Here is an 18,069-nt window from a genome sequence, read left to right on the forward strand (position 1 = left end):
GAGTTAAGATGAGTAAATGTACTTTTACTACTTACCGGGATGCTGACAAGTTCTGGCTGTGTTTGTATCATAAACATAAGCATAAGCAAGACAAAAATCCCTTTCAAATATAATTAGAGTGCCCATTTCCGGTCGTTCCGTTGTCCGGGAAAATTTACGGGAATTCCCGGGAAATATGCCAGGAAACGAATACTGTAAATATAATACAAATTAAGCTAAATTGTTCTGTCTGTCTACTGTTAGGTGCATCAACCTTGTCGAACCATCCAAAACGTGATACCAATCACAATCAACACAAAGCAACAGTTTTATCACTTGGTCACGGGACAATAAGTTAAGTTTATTTTTAGCAAGACAAATGCAATCGCCGAAATTGAACCGATTGCACGATTTGGTCCCGAATCTCCAACATACATATACGTTGCATAATGCGTCAGGTCATGATTAACAGAAAACCGCAAACTACAAGGCCATCGTTCAATTTCGCATAATGACCTGCATTTTGCACTCATTGTAAGAATTTTTGGATGCGTTTATAAGCGTTTGAAATCCGGCAAAATTCATCAGTCATTGCATCTCCCAGAAGCGCATTACCGATTGCAACGAACAATGGAAAAGAAACGCCTAGATGTCCAAACGAAATTCTCCGGTCTCTTCCAGCGGCCAGGAGAACCTTTGTTTGTGACCAAGAGTAGTGGCCGGGTTTATTACGATTTGCCAGAGAACACTCTAAGAGATCGGTACCGCCCAATTGGTCAGGCTTTGGCCGAACGATTCGGAGCCGATGCTCAAACTCGGGTCCCGGTTAAGGATGTTGGAACACCGGATATTGCGTTCGCTTTGGAGATTCCGAGACGTGGACCATTTACGTTGTTTGCTGATACTCATCAGGAAATTGCAGGAAAACTAATAGAGATGTTTATGGACCAACCGGATGCGGAGGATCTTTTGGGTCTTGCTGCCTACTGTAGATCTAGACTGAATCCGGAACTGTTCCAGTACGCTCTCTCGGTAGCCGTTCAACATCGGAAAGACACGCGGAAGGTGGCAATTCCGTCGGCTCTTCACACTTTCCCGGAAAAGTTCGTTGACCCCGTAGTAATAACCAAACTGATGGAAGAAGGCAGAGCAGTTGATCCGGGTAATCGGATGGCCGTCGAAATTCCCATGAACTACACGGCCAGCAACAATGAACCGGAACAGGCGATGGCTTACTTCCGGGAGGACATCGGACTGAATCTGCACCACTGGCATTGGCATCTGGTCTATCCGGCCCGCGGACCAATCGCGGTGGTCAACAAAGATCGTCGAGGTGAGCTGTTCTACTACATGCATACCCAGATGATGGCTCATTACAATCTGCACCGATTCTCAAATGGAATGTCACGGGTTGAGCCACTCAACAGCTTGCGGCAGCCCCTGATGCCACCTTACTACCCCAAGATGATCCAATCGTTTACCGGTCGTTCGTTTCCGTCCCGGTATCCCAATATGTCGCTCAGTGATGTGATGCGGGATACGGTGGTAGTGAGGATTGCTGATGTTGAAAATGCCATCAAAGAGGTTATCCTCGCCATTGATGCTGGGTCCATCACCACTGTGAGTATACAGTTTTTTTTTTTAAGAATGGACTCTTATTATAATTTTGATTTCAAAATTTTCAACCCGGAATCCAAGAAATATCCAGAAAAACTTGGACAGAACCCAGATAACTTCTTAAAAAACCATGAAGAAAAACAATTGCAACATTTTTTCCTTTGAAACATAGCAGTTTTAAATGGTTTTTTTCATCCCAGAAAACCGTTTTTTGATAATTTTAAATATATAAAACCATAAGTTTGTCTTAAAATATTCTTCATGATTCAGCCACTATTCCAAAATATTCACAATATGTCATTTTGCATTTAAATTGCAGTCCGACGGAACGAGAATCTCCCTGAACAACAAGAAGGGCATCGACTACGTGGCCAACATGGTAGAGGCCTCGGCAATCACCCCGAATACCGCCTATGGCAACTTCCATAACAACGGTCATGCACTGATTGCTGCCATTCACGACCCTAAAGGGACTTATCTGGAATCGTTCGGAGTCATGGGTGGCACAACGACGGCCTGTCGGGATCCGATTTTCTTCCGTTGGCACACATTCATTGATGATGTCTTCCGTCGTCACAAGAACAAGTTAGCTCCCTACTCGGCTGCCGAGCTGATTTACTCGAACATCCAGGTTTTGAAAGTGGTTACCAAAGTGCAGAGTTCGAGTCAAAGTGCCGCGGACAATACTTTGCTAACGTTCTGGCAACGGAGCCAGGTTGATCTCGGCACCGGGCTTGATTTTGGACCCACTGGTAGTATTTTTGCCTCCTTTACTCATCTTCAAAATGCGCCGTTCGTGTACCAGATACAAGTTCTCAATGGCGAAAGCAGGTAAAGTTTGAACAACTGAGCTTGATTTCAGATGATTGACGTTTTCTATATTTCAGTCCTCGATTAGGAACTGTCCGTATCTACCTTTTACCCACGGTTAACGAAAAGGGAACAGCCTTATCTTTCGAAGAGCAGAGAAAATACTCATTGGAGTTGGACACGTTCAAAGTTTCTCGTAACTATTTTTGTAGTTATTTACAAGAAAACAAAAAAAAAGTTAACATCTCTACCTCTTTTTCAGTTAATCCTGGTGTCAACAACATCACCCGTAAATCACTGGACTCCAGTGTTACCATTCCCTATGAGCGATCCTTCCGTAATATTTCACAATCTACTGTAGCGGGAAACGACGACTTCCGGTTCTGCAACTGCGGCTGGCCTGCCCATCTTCTCATTCCAAAGGGTTCTCCAGCTGGTATCGGTTACATCCAATGCGTTATGGTTTCCGACTATACTAAGGATGTGGTTATCGACTTTGATGAGTAAGTGAATTTTTCCCAAGATAAAGCAAGACCTTTACTGAAATTTTTGTTCATTGCAGAACTCAAGATTGCAACGATACCCACTCGTTCTGCGGCTTACGTGGTAAGAAGTATCCGGATGCTCAGGCCATGGGATATCCGTTCGATAGAAAGTTCGGAACCGACGTGCAAAGTGTGGCTGATTTGACCCGGAAGTATAGTAACATTGCATCAACTCCGGTGCAGATTCGATTCACCAATACGGTTATTGCGCGCACGTGAATCTTGAGGCTGGCCCCATTGTTTTGGAAAACTATATTGCTGATCAATTGAATGTGAAACTTATAATTCATTTTTTAAATAAAAAAAATAATGCAATCGATTTTTTATTCTGATAAGCAAGAAAGAAATCCTCAATTTAAAAAAAATAGAATTCAGGGAAAAGATGGTTTTAATGAATCACTGAAGAATAATCCGATTTTATCGAATTTTGGTACTTACTTACTCAATGATACCGTGCCGATCCTCCGGTGCATAGGGCCGTGGTAAAAGACCTCCACTGTTGACGATCCGGAGCCAGCGTCTTCACCTGGTCCCAGTCAAGATTCTCGTCGACAGTTCGGCTTTCAGCGGCTAGGCTTCGCCGCCACGAGTTTCTGGATCTGCCTCTCCTTCGATGTCCTTCTGGATTCCAGTCTAGCGCCTCTCTGCCAATCTCTTTTTCATCTTTTCGCAGCGTGTGCCCAATCCATCTCCACTTACGTTCCTGAATCTCGATTTTTAGCGCCCTTTGATGACACCGGCGATGTAGTTCCTCATTCGAGATCCAATTGCCAGGCCACCAAGCGTGGATGATATTCCGCAGGCAGCGGTTTGCAAATACTTGCAGTTTTCGCGTCGTTACCGCATATGTGCACCAAGTTTCGCACCCGTACAGCAATACGGATTTGACGTTTGAGTTGAAGATTCGGATTTTCGTTCGTAGAGAGATCTGGCGTGACCGCCAGATGTTTCGGAGATTTGCAAATGCGAAACGGGCCTTTCTGATCCGGGTTTCGATGTCTTTCCTGGTACCACCATCAGGCGTTATCTGGCTACCAAGATACTGGAAGCACTCCACTGTCTCAACATGTTGCCCAGCTACCATGAAACTGGAGGGATTTGCTGTGTTGATCTCCATCGACTTTGTTTTTCCGACATTGACTTTGAGACCTGTTGCCTTGGAACTTTCGGTGAGGTCGTCGAGTTTGCTCTGCATATCTGGTTGTGTTTGGCGAGCAAAACAATATCGTCAGCCAGATCAAGGTCGTTCAGTTGCTCCATTGTCGAAGAATTCTACGGCAATCCTCGGTTCGGTGCCCAGTCGATCGATCCAGTCAGAATCTCATCCATTACGATGAGAAAAAGAAGCGGTGATAAGATACATCCTTGTCTCACTCCAGCAGTTACTGGGATTGGTTCGGACAAAACATCGTCGTGCAAGACCTTGCACGAAAATGCCTCGTACTGTGCTTCGATGAGATGTACTAGTTTTTCTGGGACCCCTCGTTGCCTTAGAGCCGCCCAGATGTTTTCATGGTTAAGTTGGTCGAATGCTTTTTCAAAATCAACGAACACCAGCAGAAGAGAGTCCTGGAATTCGTTGATTTGTTCCAGTATGATTCGTAGTGTTGTGATGTGGTTCACACATGATCGTCCGGATCGGAATCCAGCTTGTTGCCGTCGGAGTGTAGCGTCGATTTTCTCCTGGATCCTGTTCAGGATCACTTTGCAGAGTACTTTGAGGGTTGTACAGATCAACGTTATGCCTCGCCAGTTACCGCACTCTGTGAGGTCTCCTTTCTTCGGGACCTTTACGAGGATACCCTGCATCCAGTCGGCCGGGAATGTTTCAGTATCCCAGATGTCAGCGAAAAGACGGTGCAACATTTGTGCTGACAGGGCAGGGTCGGCTTTCAGCATTTCAGCAGGGAAGCAATCGATCCCAGGTGCTTTGTTGAATTTCACGTTTTTTATTGCAGCTTCTATTTCAGCCAGCGAGGGCGCTTCCGAGTTGACGCCATTTATGCGACTTACTGTTGGCGCTTCGAGCTGCGGATTCTGTTGGCCATCGCTATTCGTGACTCGGAAGAGTTGTTCGTAGGCTCAGTCCATCGTTTGAGCTGATCTGTTCGATCGGTCAATATCTGACCTGCTCGGTCTTTTAGCGGCATTCTTGCATTAGTCCTTGCACCACTGAGGCGGCGAGAAATGTCATAAAGTAATCGGATATCTCCATTGGCGGTGACTCTTTCTCCCTCTTCGGCAAGGGAGTTTGTCCAGGCTCTCTTGTCTCGTCTACAAGCTCGTTTAACCGCCTTTTCCAGCTCCGCATATCGTAAGCGGGCGGCTGCTTTGGCTGACCCGGTACATGCCTACTCAATTCCGACTTTCGCCTTTCTCCGTTCATCGACCATCCTCCAAGTTTCATCCGACATCCATTCACTCCTTCTTCCACAAACTTTACCGAGAGTACCATGGCTCGTCGTGATAAAGGCATTCTTGATTCCACACCACTGTTCTTCGACTGTTCCGTCTGTCGGCAATTCCGAGGCTCGGGATTCCCGCTGTTCAACATATGCCCTTTTCACCTCTGGATTCTCCAACCGGCGGACGTCGTACCGACACCCGACTTTCTCCTCGCGCCGTTGGACACGCGCAACTCTCAGTCGTATTTCGCCAAGGACGAGGTGATGGTCAGATGCAATGTCTGCGCTTCGTTTGTTGCAGACATCAAGAAGGCTTCTTATCCATTTTCGGTTGATACAGATGTGGTCAATTTGATTTTCTGTTCGGCTATCTCGGGATACCCAAGTGACCTTATGTGTTGGTCGATGGGGGAAGAGCGATCCACCGATCACCATGTTGTTATTGCCACAAAATTCTACAAACAGCTCTCCGTTTTCACTCATCTGTCCCAGACCATGGCGCCCCATGATGCGCTCAAGGTCTAGATTGTCGAAGCCAATCTTTGCGTTGAAGTCGCCCAAATGGATTTGAATGTCACCCTTCGGAATTTTCTCTACCACGCTATTCAGTTGACTGCAAAACTGCTCTTTCTCCTGCAAGTCGGCAACGTCAGTAGGCGCATAACACTGGAGGTTTCTAACCCGTGTTCTAAATCTGGCTACGATTATTCTTTCGTTTCTCGGTTCTCTCCTAATGAGGGCCGCGTAGGCCTGCGGGCTTAACTGGAAACCAACTCCTCGTTCCCGAGTAGCATGTTCTCCTCGTATGCCAGAGTAAAGCAGGACTTGCCCGGACTGTGTCTTGTGTTTTCCAGTGTTAGGCCAACGGACTTCGCTCAGTCCCAGAATTTCAAGCTTGAGGCGGCTAGCCTCTCTAGCAAGTTGTTCCAGTTTGCCTTGTTGGGCAAGGGTTAAAACGTTCCAAGTTCCAATTCGTGTCCGTGTTTTCATGCTAAAAGTCGTCGCCAAAGTTCCAGGTCGGTCATTTCTTTCGGATTCCGTAACAATTTTTAGTCGGGAACAGTAGGTTGTTAGCCCAAAGTCCCTATACCGCGATGGGGCTGCTATCTTGGACTTAGCTGGCGGGAGCCGCATTACATAAATACAGCCACTCGCTGTGAGACAGACGCTGTTTGAGCCGCCCCTGATCTGGAGAACAGACGCTCGGTTGTTGTTGCACGCCGCCCCTGACCTGGGGATTTTTTTAGAAAAAAAAATATTTTTTTTATATGGGTTCCTTGAGGTCCATTTGGGTCCACCCTCAACCCCAGACGCCTCTTTGAAGCATGGTGTCGGGTATATGGTGATTTGCATTGGAAATTGGCCGAACTAATAATTTAAAGAATGCAATTTAGCGTATACGTTCGCGAAACTGCGGCGAATCCGTGCACCCATGGTGGATTATCTACAAACATACATACATAAAATGATTAGGGGAGAGTTGGGTAACGTGGGCCATGGGGAGACGTGGGCCACTCTAAATATCTCAGCTGTGTGTGGAGATAAAAATCTCAATCCAACTGTCATCGTCATCGTTTTGCGTAAACAAAGCATCAACCTAAATTGTACCCCAGAAAAGATATTCAATGTTACATATATAAAATTTTTGTTTTCAAAATTCATTTAATTAATTATATCATTTTTGACTTGTTTGAAAGCTGAAATAAAAAGAAATAAAAAGAAATAAAAAATCTCAAAAAACTGTTTTGCATTTCCAGAGAGTTTATTGATGTATAAAGCCTTTGCAAAAACATTTCATGCAATTATTAACAGCTCTAGCAAAGTAAAGTCTGCCAATTTTGAATACTTTTCAATGGATTCAGATTTTTTATTTTGAAATGGTTATAACTTTTTTCATGAAATTCTGAACTGCATGTCATGTAAGCAAAAAATAAAGCTTAAAAATAGTCAAAACCAAAAATTAAAGACCGATTTCATTTAAAGCTTATTTGAATTTTCTGAATGATTTTATGTGCAAAAATTTCTTCTTCCAAGTAAAAGTTCAAACAAAATTGAAACGCGTTGCGCTAAATCAGGAATCAACCAAATCATTTCAAATTTTACACTGATGCTTGGTGACCCAAAAGGCATCGAAAAAAACTTGGGAGCAAAAAGGCATTTTTGCAGCGGTCTAATGCTCATACGCTTATGATCTTAGCTTTGTCATGATCTTCCACGTAGAAAAGAAATTTTTGATGAAATTTTTGATGGAACCTCCGTTCCAAAGTACAACTGACACATGCTCATTGAACTTCCGCAGAGCGAACTTCGCACAAATATCCGAAATACTATTTCAGAAAAACTGGTCGTTTATCGAAAGCGCTACTGACATTGATGAGGCTGTACATTTCTTTACTTCTGCATTGCACGAATCATTTCGTGAGCACGTTCCGCTGAAGCGACCTGTTCGTAAACCTCCTTGGTCCGATGCACATTTGCGTTTGCTGAAACGGAAAAGAGCTACCGCAATTAAACGTTTTTCCCGTGCAAAAAAATGCAATCAATAAACGAGAATTCAACATTGCAAGCAGTAATTATAAGCGCTACAATCGAATAAGATATTCCCAACACATTGAGCGCATGCAGCGGATGCTAAAGCATAACCCAAAACGTTTTTGGTCGTTTGTCAACGAAAAGCGAAAGGAAACAGGATTACCTACGGAGATGCTTCTAGGCGAGCGTAAATCGACGAATTTGGGACAAACATGTAACCTTTTGGCCGAACACTTTGCTAGCGTATTCACTTCATCGCAGGCCACATCTTCTAAAATTGAAAGAGCCTTACGTAACGTTCCCAGCAATATGGTTAATCTAGTATCAATCCATTTCTCGGAGGAAGAAGTTAAAGCGGCTATAGCAAAGCTTAAATTGTCGTCTACTGTAGGGCCCGATGGAATTCCGGCCAACATCTTGAAAAATTGTATCGATGCCCTATGGATGCCACTGTTAGTGATCATCAACCTCTCTATTCGAACTGGAAAATTTCCAAGTGCTTGGAAAAAGTCATGGATGTTCCCTGTTCACAAGAAAGGCAACAAGAACAACGTATTGAACTATAGAGGAATCACATCCCTGTGTGCCTGTTCGAAAGTGCTAGAAATTTTGGTGTCACAAAGACTTTTCACCGCTGCAAAGTCTTACATTTCGGTCGATCAACACGGATTTTTTCCTGGGCGTTCGATAAACACGAACCTATTGGAGTTTACTTCATTATGCATCCGCACTATGGAAAAAGGGGGTCAAGTTGATACAGTGTACACTGATCTCAAAGCCGCATTCGATCGAATTGACCACCGTTTGCTCCTAGCGAAACTTCAATATCTTGGGCTTGGCGAAGGCCTTGGTCGTTGGTTCGAATCATTCCTGATTAATCGTTCTCTCACTGTTCGGCTGGGCAATGAAGAGTTTTTCGTGTTCCAGAATAACTCCGGAGTGCCCCAAGGAAGCAATATCGGACCGCTCCTGTTCTGCATTTATTTTAACGACGTCACATATTCTCTTCCATCGGGCTGCAGAATGCTTTACGCTGATGACCTGAAAATTTATCGAAAGATTGAAAGCTTTAGCGATTGCTTGGAGTTGCAGCACTTGTTGAGCAAATTCATGGTGTGGTGCGATCTGAATTGCTTAACAGTCAGTGTGGAGAAATGTAACGTCATCAGCTTTACACGGAAGAAGAATCCGGAGATTTGGAATTACACACTCCAAGGTTCCCCACTTGAACGAGTTCCTGTAATAAAGGATCTAGGTGTAATACTGGACTCCAAAATGACATTTGAACATCACTTGAGCCATGTAGTAGCTAAGGCGAACCGGAATTTGGGTTTTATTTTGCGAACTACCAGAGAATTTACCAAATTACGCTGCTTACGGACTTTGTATTGTGCCTTGGTTCGCCCGCATCTTGAGTCAGCGGCAGTCATCTGGAGCCCTAGTCACGCCAACTGGATTCACAGAATCGAATCCGTTCAATCTAAGTTTACCCGCTCAGTACTACGGCTTCGCCCGTGGCCGATTCCGGAACAATCTCCCTCATATACGCAACGTTGCTCTTGGTTGGAACTGGATACCCTTGCTGATCGACGAGAATACATGAAAGCGGCCTTCGTTGGAAAATTGCTGCTCGGAAGCATTGATGCACCAAACATTCTTGAGAGGATTGACTTCAACGTGATGCCTAGACAACTAAGAAGTCGCGAATTCCTTCGGCTTGGTTTTCATCGTACACTTTACGACCAGAACGAGCCTATCCGTGCAATTTGTGTAGTGTTTAATGATAAATTTAGCGAATTTGATTTTAATATGACCCCGGATATGTTTGTGAACCGCTTACGGGCTTCAATGTTAAGATGATATCGTTTTATTGTAGTACTTGATGTTAGAACTTATCGTTACTTTTATTTTCTGATCCACTATATTTAATGTGTTATGTAAAATCCCTAAAACTAGTTTTAAATATCCTGACAAACTATTGTATCGTTCATGTATTGTATTTGCTACATTCATCGATGGGTTTTTATGCCTTGTGCTTTTCCCATCCCATCCATTTAGACTAGTCGTTCAATGGATTAAAAAATAAATAAACAAATAAACAAATAAGTCACACCAACGGAACCAATTTGCAAATCAAAGCTTGTGGGGAATCATGGGCCACATTTTGTGGGGTATCTTGGGTCACCTATATTTTGGTGTTTTTATACACATTCAGAACTTAAAATATGTTTTCCTACCTGCAAAGTTTTCCTATGCCTAATAAAGAGTTGGGAAAAATATTTGGTCCATTTTTTCCAATGCGATAGAGACGAATAAAAATCCTATATAAAGATTTTGGCCGAAACGTTCGCGAGCCAGGTTTTAAGAATTATTAGATCATACAACACTCTCTTTTTTATTTCCTCATCTGAAATCACTTTAAAATAACTGAATGAATTTTGAAATTTCAGTTTTCGATCGACTCATAAACTTTGCACGTTATCTAGTCAACTAAGAGTTGGTGGCCCAAGTTTTCCCCTAGTTTTTCAAAATCCACAAAAAAAAACTTCTTTTAAAACAGTCAGAAGTCAGAACTCGGGAAATTAATGTATTTAAAAATTTAAAAAAATGCCTAATGATACCTTAAAAATGTAGAAAACCTTTCCTTTTCTTTTTTTTTTTCTTTTTATCTTTTATAATAAAGAAGTTATGAAGCAAAGAAAAAAAGTGGCCCAAGATACCCCACTCTCACACCCCCCAAATTGAATAATTTTTGTGGTATGTATATGTCGCATCTAACCCTGTTGGTGCATGAAAGCCTGCAAAATACTAAGAAATTGGTTAAAATGCTGCAATTTGCCATGGTAAAAATGAATTTACCAATCCTTAAAATACACCTGTAATGTAAAAAATGTCTCGATTTAATTGTCTTTTATTTCCTTGGAATTTTTTAAGCACTTTGAACAAGGTATCACCAAGCACAAAATAAAATAAATAAGACCATATGTTCTGAAACATCGCTAGAGGAGAATATAAATTTTGATTATATGCTAAAAATGCATACTAAACACGGTAACATTTGCTGTTTATGGGTATGCACATGATTTGATGCGCCACTCATGGAAAATAAAAAAAAACAAATCTTTATTTATTTTGGCAGAATTATTTCTTAAAAATTAATTCTACCTTCAAGTCAAAATGTCTTTTAGTATTAGTGTGTTTTCAGTCTCCGGCTGCTTTCGTGTGTTCTGCTGCTGAACGCGTGCAACATAGTTCTGTGGCATCGAATATTGTTTTTCAAAATCAAGTTTTGAAAACATCTCAATGAATTTAAGTAAATAAAAATGACTTGCATTTATTTAAATACTTTTCTTCAACGAGTACACTCGTTATTTACTCAAAATGTTCATGATTTCCATGGCAAATTCACGACTCGCTTAGGCGAGGAATAGTAGAGCATGTTCCCCCTACTTTGGTTCCGAGAGCCCCAAGAAATGTAATGTACTCTTAATGATGCCATGAGTAACCATGAGTATTTAATATCTGTATAATGAATGCATTAAAAACCAAGCACTGAAGAAACTATTTTAACATAACCGAAAAGGAAAAATATGAAGCATGTTTCACTTATCCTTGTATTCTTTGAATTTTCCATGTCTGTTAATTATTTTCAAAGGCGTTAATATGTTGTTATAGATAACTGAACATTTTAGCTTCGTTCAATCGTAAGTAAAAATTGGATTCAACTGGCTTCTGTCAACTGATAGTTGTTCAATGGGCCAATGTTCTGGTCGAAACTAATCCGGTCGTTGTTGAACGAAGCAAGTTGAAACCAATGGTCAGAAAATCAATCAAAATAAACACTCAGGATACGTTTCTTATTTGAAACATTCTGACTGTATAATAGGAAAGCGCCTCTCGCAACTGCTTCGCCCGACTGGTATGCAATCTCGATCAGCGCTCCACTCAGCTATGCAAACCGAGTCGCATCATTCAGAATCATCGATTTTGCAAACATCGCATATCAGAGATGAGGGAGATACAAACTGATCCATTCTGAATGTCACTCACTCAGTATCCGCCTGGTTTTTTTGAAATCGAAAACACGGCGGAAGTGAACATCTTTCCCTCACAAAGACAACTACAATTTGATTTTATTCTTACTGGTGTAAAAAACGCTGTAAATTCAAATAAATTTATTAATTGGCTATGTTTAAAAACAAACAACATTTGCTAATGATCGGTTGAATGTATCACTCACTCACTTCCTGAACCATTCACTCCTGATCCTAGACGAACATGATTCGCCATATGCATCGCTCTTTGGTGAGATTCCAATTGGATGATAGTGCTGCACTGTTTTGACAGCAAGCATCGTGCGAGGTGATCTATATGTTAGCGATGAATAGAACGAACGATGATCGGATAGGTCCAGTAGCAATCAATAACAAAACCCGATCGCTATTCGTTCAGTTGCGAAGTGCAATCAGGAACATTCATTGAAAATGAGTGATATTCGGACCACTGGTTGAAACTAGTCAAAACCGATCCAACTCGATAGCAGGATTCGTTTCGACCTGGTAGAAATCGATCGAAGTCGATTGGAAAGAGACAGGTGATCATCAGTCAATCTATTTCTACTTGTTTCGACCAGACCTCATTCAACAATTTTCTTGAAATCGGTTTAAAAAAGACAGATTGCAAATTACAATCATAGTGCATAAATATTTTATGTGTTTGGTAGTGAAACTGTGTTTTTGTGAAATTATTTAATAAAACAAAAAAAAATATGAACATTCCTGTTGTTAATAAAAAACGAAATAAAGCCCGAGTTTTACTTTTTTTTAAGTAAGACGTATGCAATTGCCAAAAATTAACCGACCTCAAGCTTGAGTAGGAAGATTTCAATATATTGCATAATGCGTCTGGTCATGGTTAGCGAAAACCGCAAACTACAAGGCCACCGTTCAAATTCGCATAATGAGCAGCATTTTGTAGTCATTTTGAAAGTTTTTGGATGCGCTTATAAACGCTAGGAACGGAATCTAATTCATCAGTTACCGCATCTCTCCGAAGCATATTACCGATAGCAACGAACAATGGAAAAGAAACGGCTTGGTGTCCAAACGAAATTCTCCGGACTGTTCCAGCGACCGGGAGAGCCTCTGTTCGTGACCAAAAGCAGTGGCAAGGTGTATTACGATCTACCGGAGAACACTTTGAGGGAACGCTATCGTCCAATTGGTCAGGCTTTGGCCGAACGTTTCGGTGCCGATGCCCCCATTCGAGTTCCGGTCAAGGATGTCGGAAAGCCTGACATTTCGTTTGCCTTGGAGATTCCGAGACGTGGACCTTTTACGTTGTTCGGTAAAGCTCATCGGGAAATTGCGGGAAAACTGGTGGAGATGTTTATGGACCAGCCGGATGTTGACGATATGTTGGGTTTGGCTGCCTACTGTAGATCCCGACTGAATCCGGATCTATTCCAATATGCCCTTTCGGTGGCCGTTCAACATCGGAAAGACACCAGGAAGGTGGCAATTCCATCGGCTTTGCAGACATTCCCGGAAAAGTTCGCCGATCCCGTTGTTATGACCAAACTGATGGAAGAAGGCAGAGCAGTTGATCCAGGTAATCGGATGGCCGTTGAAATTCCGATGAACTACACGGCAAGCAATAGCGAACCGGAGCAGGCCGTAGCTTACTTCCGGGAGGACATTGGGTTAAATCTGCATCACTGGCACTGGCACCTGGTTTATCCGGCCTTCGGGCCAATCTCGGTGGTCAATAAGGATCGACGGGGTGAGCTGTTCTACTACATGCACACCCAGATGATGGGTCACTACAATTTGCACAGATTCTCAAATGGATTGGCTCGCGTTGAACCGCTCAGCAATCTGCGAAGTCTTATCACGCCGGCGTACTATCCGAAGATGATCCAATCGTTCACTGGTCGGTCGATTCCGTCTCGATATCCCAATATGGCGCTAAGTGACGTTTCGCGTGATGGGCTGATGGTGAGGATTTCCGATGTTGAAAATGACATCAAAGCAGTTACCAGTGCCATTGATGCTGGGTCCATAACCAATGTAAGTATAAACCATAAGGCGAGGATTGTACACGAAAAAAATTGTGACAATTGTCCGTGGTTTATTTATATTCCTTTTTTTCCCTCTCTATCTATTGTTTTCTTCTGAATTCAGACCGTAGGAACCAGAATAAATTTGGACAACAAGAAGGGTATCGACTATGTCGGCAACATGGTGGAAAGTTCAACAATTACCCCGAATCCCGACTATGGCGATTTCCACAACCTTGGCCACGTGTTGTTGGCCGCCATTCATGACCCCCGGGCAACTTATCTGGAATCGTTCGGAATCATGGGAGATACGACAACGGCCTGTCGGGATCCGATTTTCTTCCGGTGGCACACTTTCGTGGATGATGTCTTCCGTCGTCACAAGAATCGTCTTGTTCCTTATACGGCTTCCGAACTATCATACTCGAATATCCAAGTGGCTAAAGTAGTTGCCAAGGTACAGAGTTCTCCAACGAGTCAAAGTGCTGCGGACAATACTTTGTTGACGTTTTGGCAACGAAGCCAGGTTGATCTCGGCACCGGGCTAGATTTTGGACCATCTGGTAACGTATTTGCCACCTTTACCCATCTTCAAAATGCGCCATTCGTGTTCCAAATACAGGTTCTTAATGGCGAAAGCAGGTAAAGTTTGAAAAACTTAGCTTGTTTTCAGTAAAGCACTTATCGTATTCTTTATTTCAGCCCTCGATTGGGAACGGTCCGGATTTACCTTTTACCAACGGTTAATGAAAAAGGAATAGCTTTATCTTTCGAAGATCAAAGACGTTTCTCATTGGAATTGGACACGTTCAAAGTTTCCCGTAACCATTTTTGCGGACTACAATTCGATAGAAAAAAGTTAACATTTCTACTATTTTTTTTTTTCAGTTAATCCTGGGGTGAACAACATCACCCGTAAATCGCTGGACTCCAGTGTGACCATTCCATACGAGCGATCCTTCCGTAATATTTCGCAATCGAACCAATCGGGAAGAGACGATTTCCGGTTCTGCAACTGCGGCTGGCCGGCTCATCTTCTCATTCCGAAAGGTTCAACATCCGGTATTGGTTACACTCTTTGCGTAATGGTTTCCGACTATACCAAGGATGTCGTTATTGACTTCGATGAGTATGTTAATGATTTTCCTCCTAGAAATTCTTAACTTAGAACGTTGTTTATTGCAGAACTCAAGGTTGCAACGACTCGCATTCGTTCTGTGGGCTGCGAGGTAAAAAGTATCCGGATGCTCAGGCCATGGGATATCCGTTCGATAGGAAATTTGGAACCGATGTACAAAGTGTCGCCGACCTGGTCAACAAGTATAGCAACATTGCCTCGACTCCGGTAGTTATTCGTTTTACCAATACGGTTATTTCACGCACGTGAATCACTTATTCAAAAACCTGAATCTCATATAAATTTTAAAGTATCCCTGAAACAGAATACCTCAATTTTCATGTAAAAGAAGGTAAAATGAAGAAAGAATCTTAAATAAATAAAAGTCATTGAAAATGAACCTTGTTGATATATCCTTTCAAACAGAAAGGGAGTTGACTTGATCCCATTTTCTTGTATTCAGAATATCCAAATTAGGACAATACGTGATCGATAGATAAATGAAACGCCCTTTTATGGAGCAGAAAAATATTCTTTTCAGGGGATCTAAACCTTTGTCAAAAATCAATCCAAAACCGTAGATAAAACGTCCGGTCGATATTTTTCTTCATATTAGCAATTTGTTTCAGAAAAAAAGGGAATTCTGAAAAAAATTTTACAGTAAAGCCAAAAGATTGAATTTATAAACAGAATCCGCCATACTTATCTTTTTACCAGGCAATAAGCCCGGATTCTTTTGTCATCCCATTCATAAAACTTTCCGAAAACTGGGAAAAAAAATCATAGTATTTTACTGAATATTCGATAAATTAATCGAATATTTTTATAAACATTTACAAGAGCAGAAAGAAAACTGTGGAAGATAAGGATTGTATCACGATTAATATTCCAGGATTTGAAATAATTTCGATCTAAAAACTCAATTTTTAAATTTTGTAAAATGCACATAGCATGAAATTGCATTGAGTTAAAAAGTTCGAAAACCAGTCGAAATTCCCCTTTTTTCAACATGAACAAGAACTTTTTCTCGTTAACAAGCTTAGACAACAGTAGTTTTTTATTATCTTTTTCAACGATGCTTTAAGGTGATTGACCAAAAAAATCCTCTCAAATTATTTCTACATACTAGGATTGAACGACTTTGGATGGATCTTTTAAACGAAACCGAACAGAAACACAATACAGAAATATCTATTTTTTTCGAAGGCTTACAAACAAACACCCTTCTTGATGAAATCAATGCGTTCAGAAGCTGCAGGTTGATTTATGTGACAGTTCAGCTTTTTTCCTCATATATTATTATATAGTTTTACTGTAGTTTTGTTGATTTTTGAGTTAAATTTAATTTGATTTGATTTAATTTGATATTTAAAAATTAGGGTCGTTTTCCAAGAATGAGCCAGTCTAGGACAAAAGGCTCGAAACCCTATCAAATGTTAAAGTTTGAAGCAAAAAAAATTAAAAGGGGAATAGTGCGAGGGTGATAATGTGCTGATATAGTGCAAAATGCAAACCTTTAGTGCTTATAGAGTTGGGTACACCTATGGTTGATACATTTTTTTTAAAAGAAATTATATTTTTGGACAACACAAATTTTACCTTTAAAACAAAAAGCTTACGAGCAGATTTATAGTGACTTTTTAACCCCCAATGCACCTATATTTTGTAAACAATCCATAAAAAACTTTTTAAGGATTGAAAATTTTGAGCAAAAATAAACTTACTTTGTGTCATTTTTTCTGAGAAATCTTAAGGAGGCTTTTTGAGCCTCCGCTCGCATCGGAAAATCAAGTTATGGCTGTTTTCACTGTCAATTAACCTATAGTTTTCAATTGTTTCAGAAAAAGCATGTTCGGACTTGAAAATTTTCAACCAAATTGGACGCATCTTGTATGATTTTTTTTTTCTAAGAATCCAGTGAATCCCTGTGAACCCCTGTTTAAGCCACCGCACGTTTGGGAAAATTCCCCTACATTTTTTTCGGACTTGAAAATGGGAAACCAAATGGGACGTATTTTGTGTGCTTTTTTTTTTTGGTTGAACATTTTAAAAACCTTCTTAAGGCTCAGCCATTATATATTCAAAGAGGCTGATAATTGTTACGGAAATTCATTATGAGAACTTTTAGTTCATATGAAATCCAATTTGGAGGCGGCCCCTTTTGAGGGGGGGGGGGGGGGGGGGTGTCTTCCATATAAACCGTTCAATGCACATTGGGAAAATTCGGACCCAAAATCGAAAAAAACACGAAGCCACCGGTTTGAAAGTCTGGAATCCCATTTTTCACAAGTGAAATTTCCTTAGAAACTCAAATCTGTCGCTGAATTTAACCGGAGCCATCTGAGTGAAGCGTTATTTGACCTTATTTGCCCAGTATTGAGCTTTTTCTTTATATGTTCTACCAACATAAAATTTTGTTTCATTGAAATCCCATAGAAGGAACTGAAAGGTATTTCAAACTTTTTTTAAAGTAATCATTTACAGGTGGAAGGATAAAAGGACGCGATCTGTTTTGCCCTCCTTTACCCCTATGAAGAAAATGGGATTTTATAAAGTAATTCCTTTAGGACTCACTTGGAAGTCGATCGATATTTACATAATGAATGCCATTTTAAATCTTAAAGATGGACTCAACCACGCCCATAATTTCAGATCGTTCGTCTGATTTTTTGAATATATCTTTTCAAAAAGTTTATTTATTTTGAATATATTTTTCATGAAAGTGGGATTATTTGTAAAAAATGTAACCTCTTAAGCATGTCATAAATCTTCAAGAAATATTCATTTCACATTGCAATCCTTCCAAACAATTTCCGGCTGAAAAACTGTTTTGATCAAATTAAGTTTCAAGAAGTTATGACTGTTTATTTTTTTGTTGACATGAAATACAGTTCTTTTAGATTTCTCGTTTCGAAACCTGAGAAACAGGATTCTTACAACATACTTTACTTAGATACCTTGCATAAAATGTTGAGTGAATGGTTGGGACGAAAGATGTCAAAATAA

The 18,069-nt window shown here is 41.1% G+C and overlaps 2 protein-coding genes across 2 annotated transcripts; both read left to right on the top strand.

Moving 5' to 3' along the window:
• Positions 1 to 609: 609 nt before the first annotated feature.
• LOC129753445 (phenoloxidase 8-like) lies at positions 610 to 3,217 on the top strand. Its single transcript, XM_055749268.1, has 5 exons — positions 610 to 1,599; positions 1,916 to 2,427; positions 2,484 to 2,602; positions 2,669 to 2,909; positions 2,969 to 3,217. Exons 1-5 carry the CDS (start codon positions 610 to 612, stop codon positions 3,168 to 3,170), a joined length of 2,064 nt encoding a protein of 687 aa, XP_055605243.1. The 3' UTR covers positions 3,171 to 3,217.
• Positions 3,218 to 12,966: 9,749 nt separating this feature from the next.
• LOC129753446 (phenoloxidase 8-like) lies at positions 12,967 to 15,333 on the top strand. Its single transcript, XM_055749269.1, has 5 exons — positions 12,967 to 13,956; positions 14,071 to 14,588; positions 14,649 to 14,767; positions 14,835 to 15,075; positions 15,132 to 15,333. The coding sequence occupies exons 1-5, from the start codon at positions 12,967 to 12,969 to the stop codon at positions 15,331 to 15,333; spliced, it is 2,070 nt and encodes a 689-aa protein (XP_055605244.1).
• Positions 15,334 to 18,069: the final 2,736 nt, after the last annotated feature.

This window comes from Uranotaenia lowii, chromosome 3 (genome assembly GCF_029784155.1).
Source record: "Uranotaenia lowii strain MFRU-FL chromosome 3, ASM2978415v1, whole genome shotgun sequence".
Lineage (NCBI taxonomy): Eukaryota > Metazoa > Arthropoda > Insecta > Diptera > Culicidae > Uranotaenia > Uranotaenia lowii.

What these genes read in the sequence shown, in the direction of transcription:
- LOC129753445 (XM_055749268.1), top strand. Translation starts at nt 610, where the DNA reads ATGGAAAAGAAACGCCTAGATGTCCAAACGAAATTCTCCGGTCTCTTC. An exon ending in GGACACGTTCAAAGTTTCTC is followed by an intron (nt 2,603 to 2,668) that starts GTAACTATTTTT and finishes CCTCTTTTTCAG; the next exon opens with TTAATCCTGGTGTCAACAAC. An exon ending in GTGGTTATCGACTTTGATGA is followed by an intron (nt 2,910 to 2,968) that starts GTAAGTGAATTT and finishes TGTTCATTGCAG; the next exon opens with AACTCAAGATTGCAACGATA.
- LOC129753446 (XM_055749269.1), top strand. Translation starts at nt 12,967, where the DNA reads ATGGAAAAGAAACGGCTTGGTGTCCAAACGAAATTCTCCGGACTGTTC. An exon ending in ATGCTGGGTCCATAACCAAT is followed by an intron (nt 13,957 to 14,070) that starts GTAAGTATAAAC and finishes TTCTGAATTCAG; the next exon opens with ACCGTAGGAACCAGAATAAA. An exon ending in GTTCTTAATGGCGAAAGCAG is followed by an intron (nt 14,589 to 14,648) that starts GTAAAGTTTGAA and finishes TCTTTATTTCAG; the next exon opens with CCCTCGATTGGGAACGGTCC.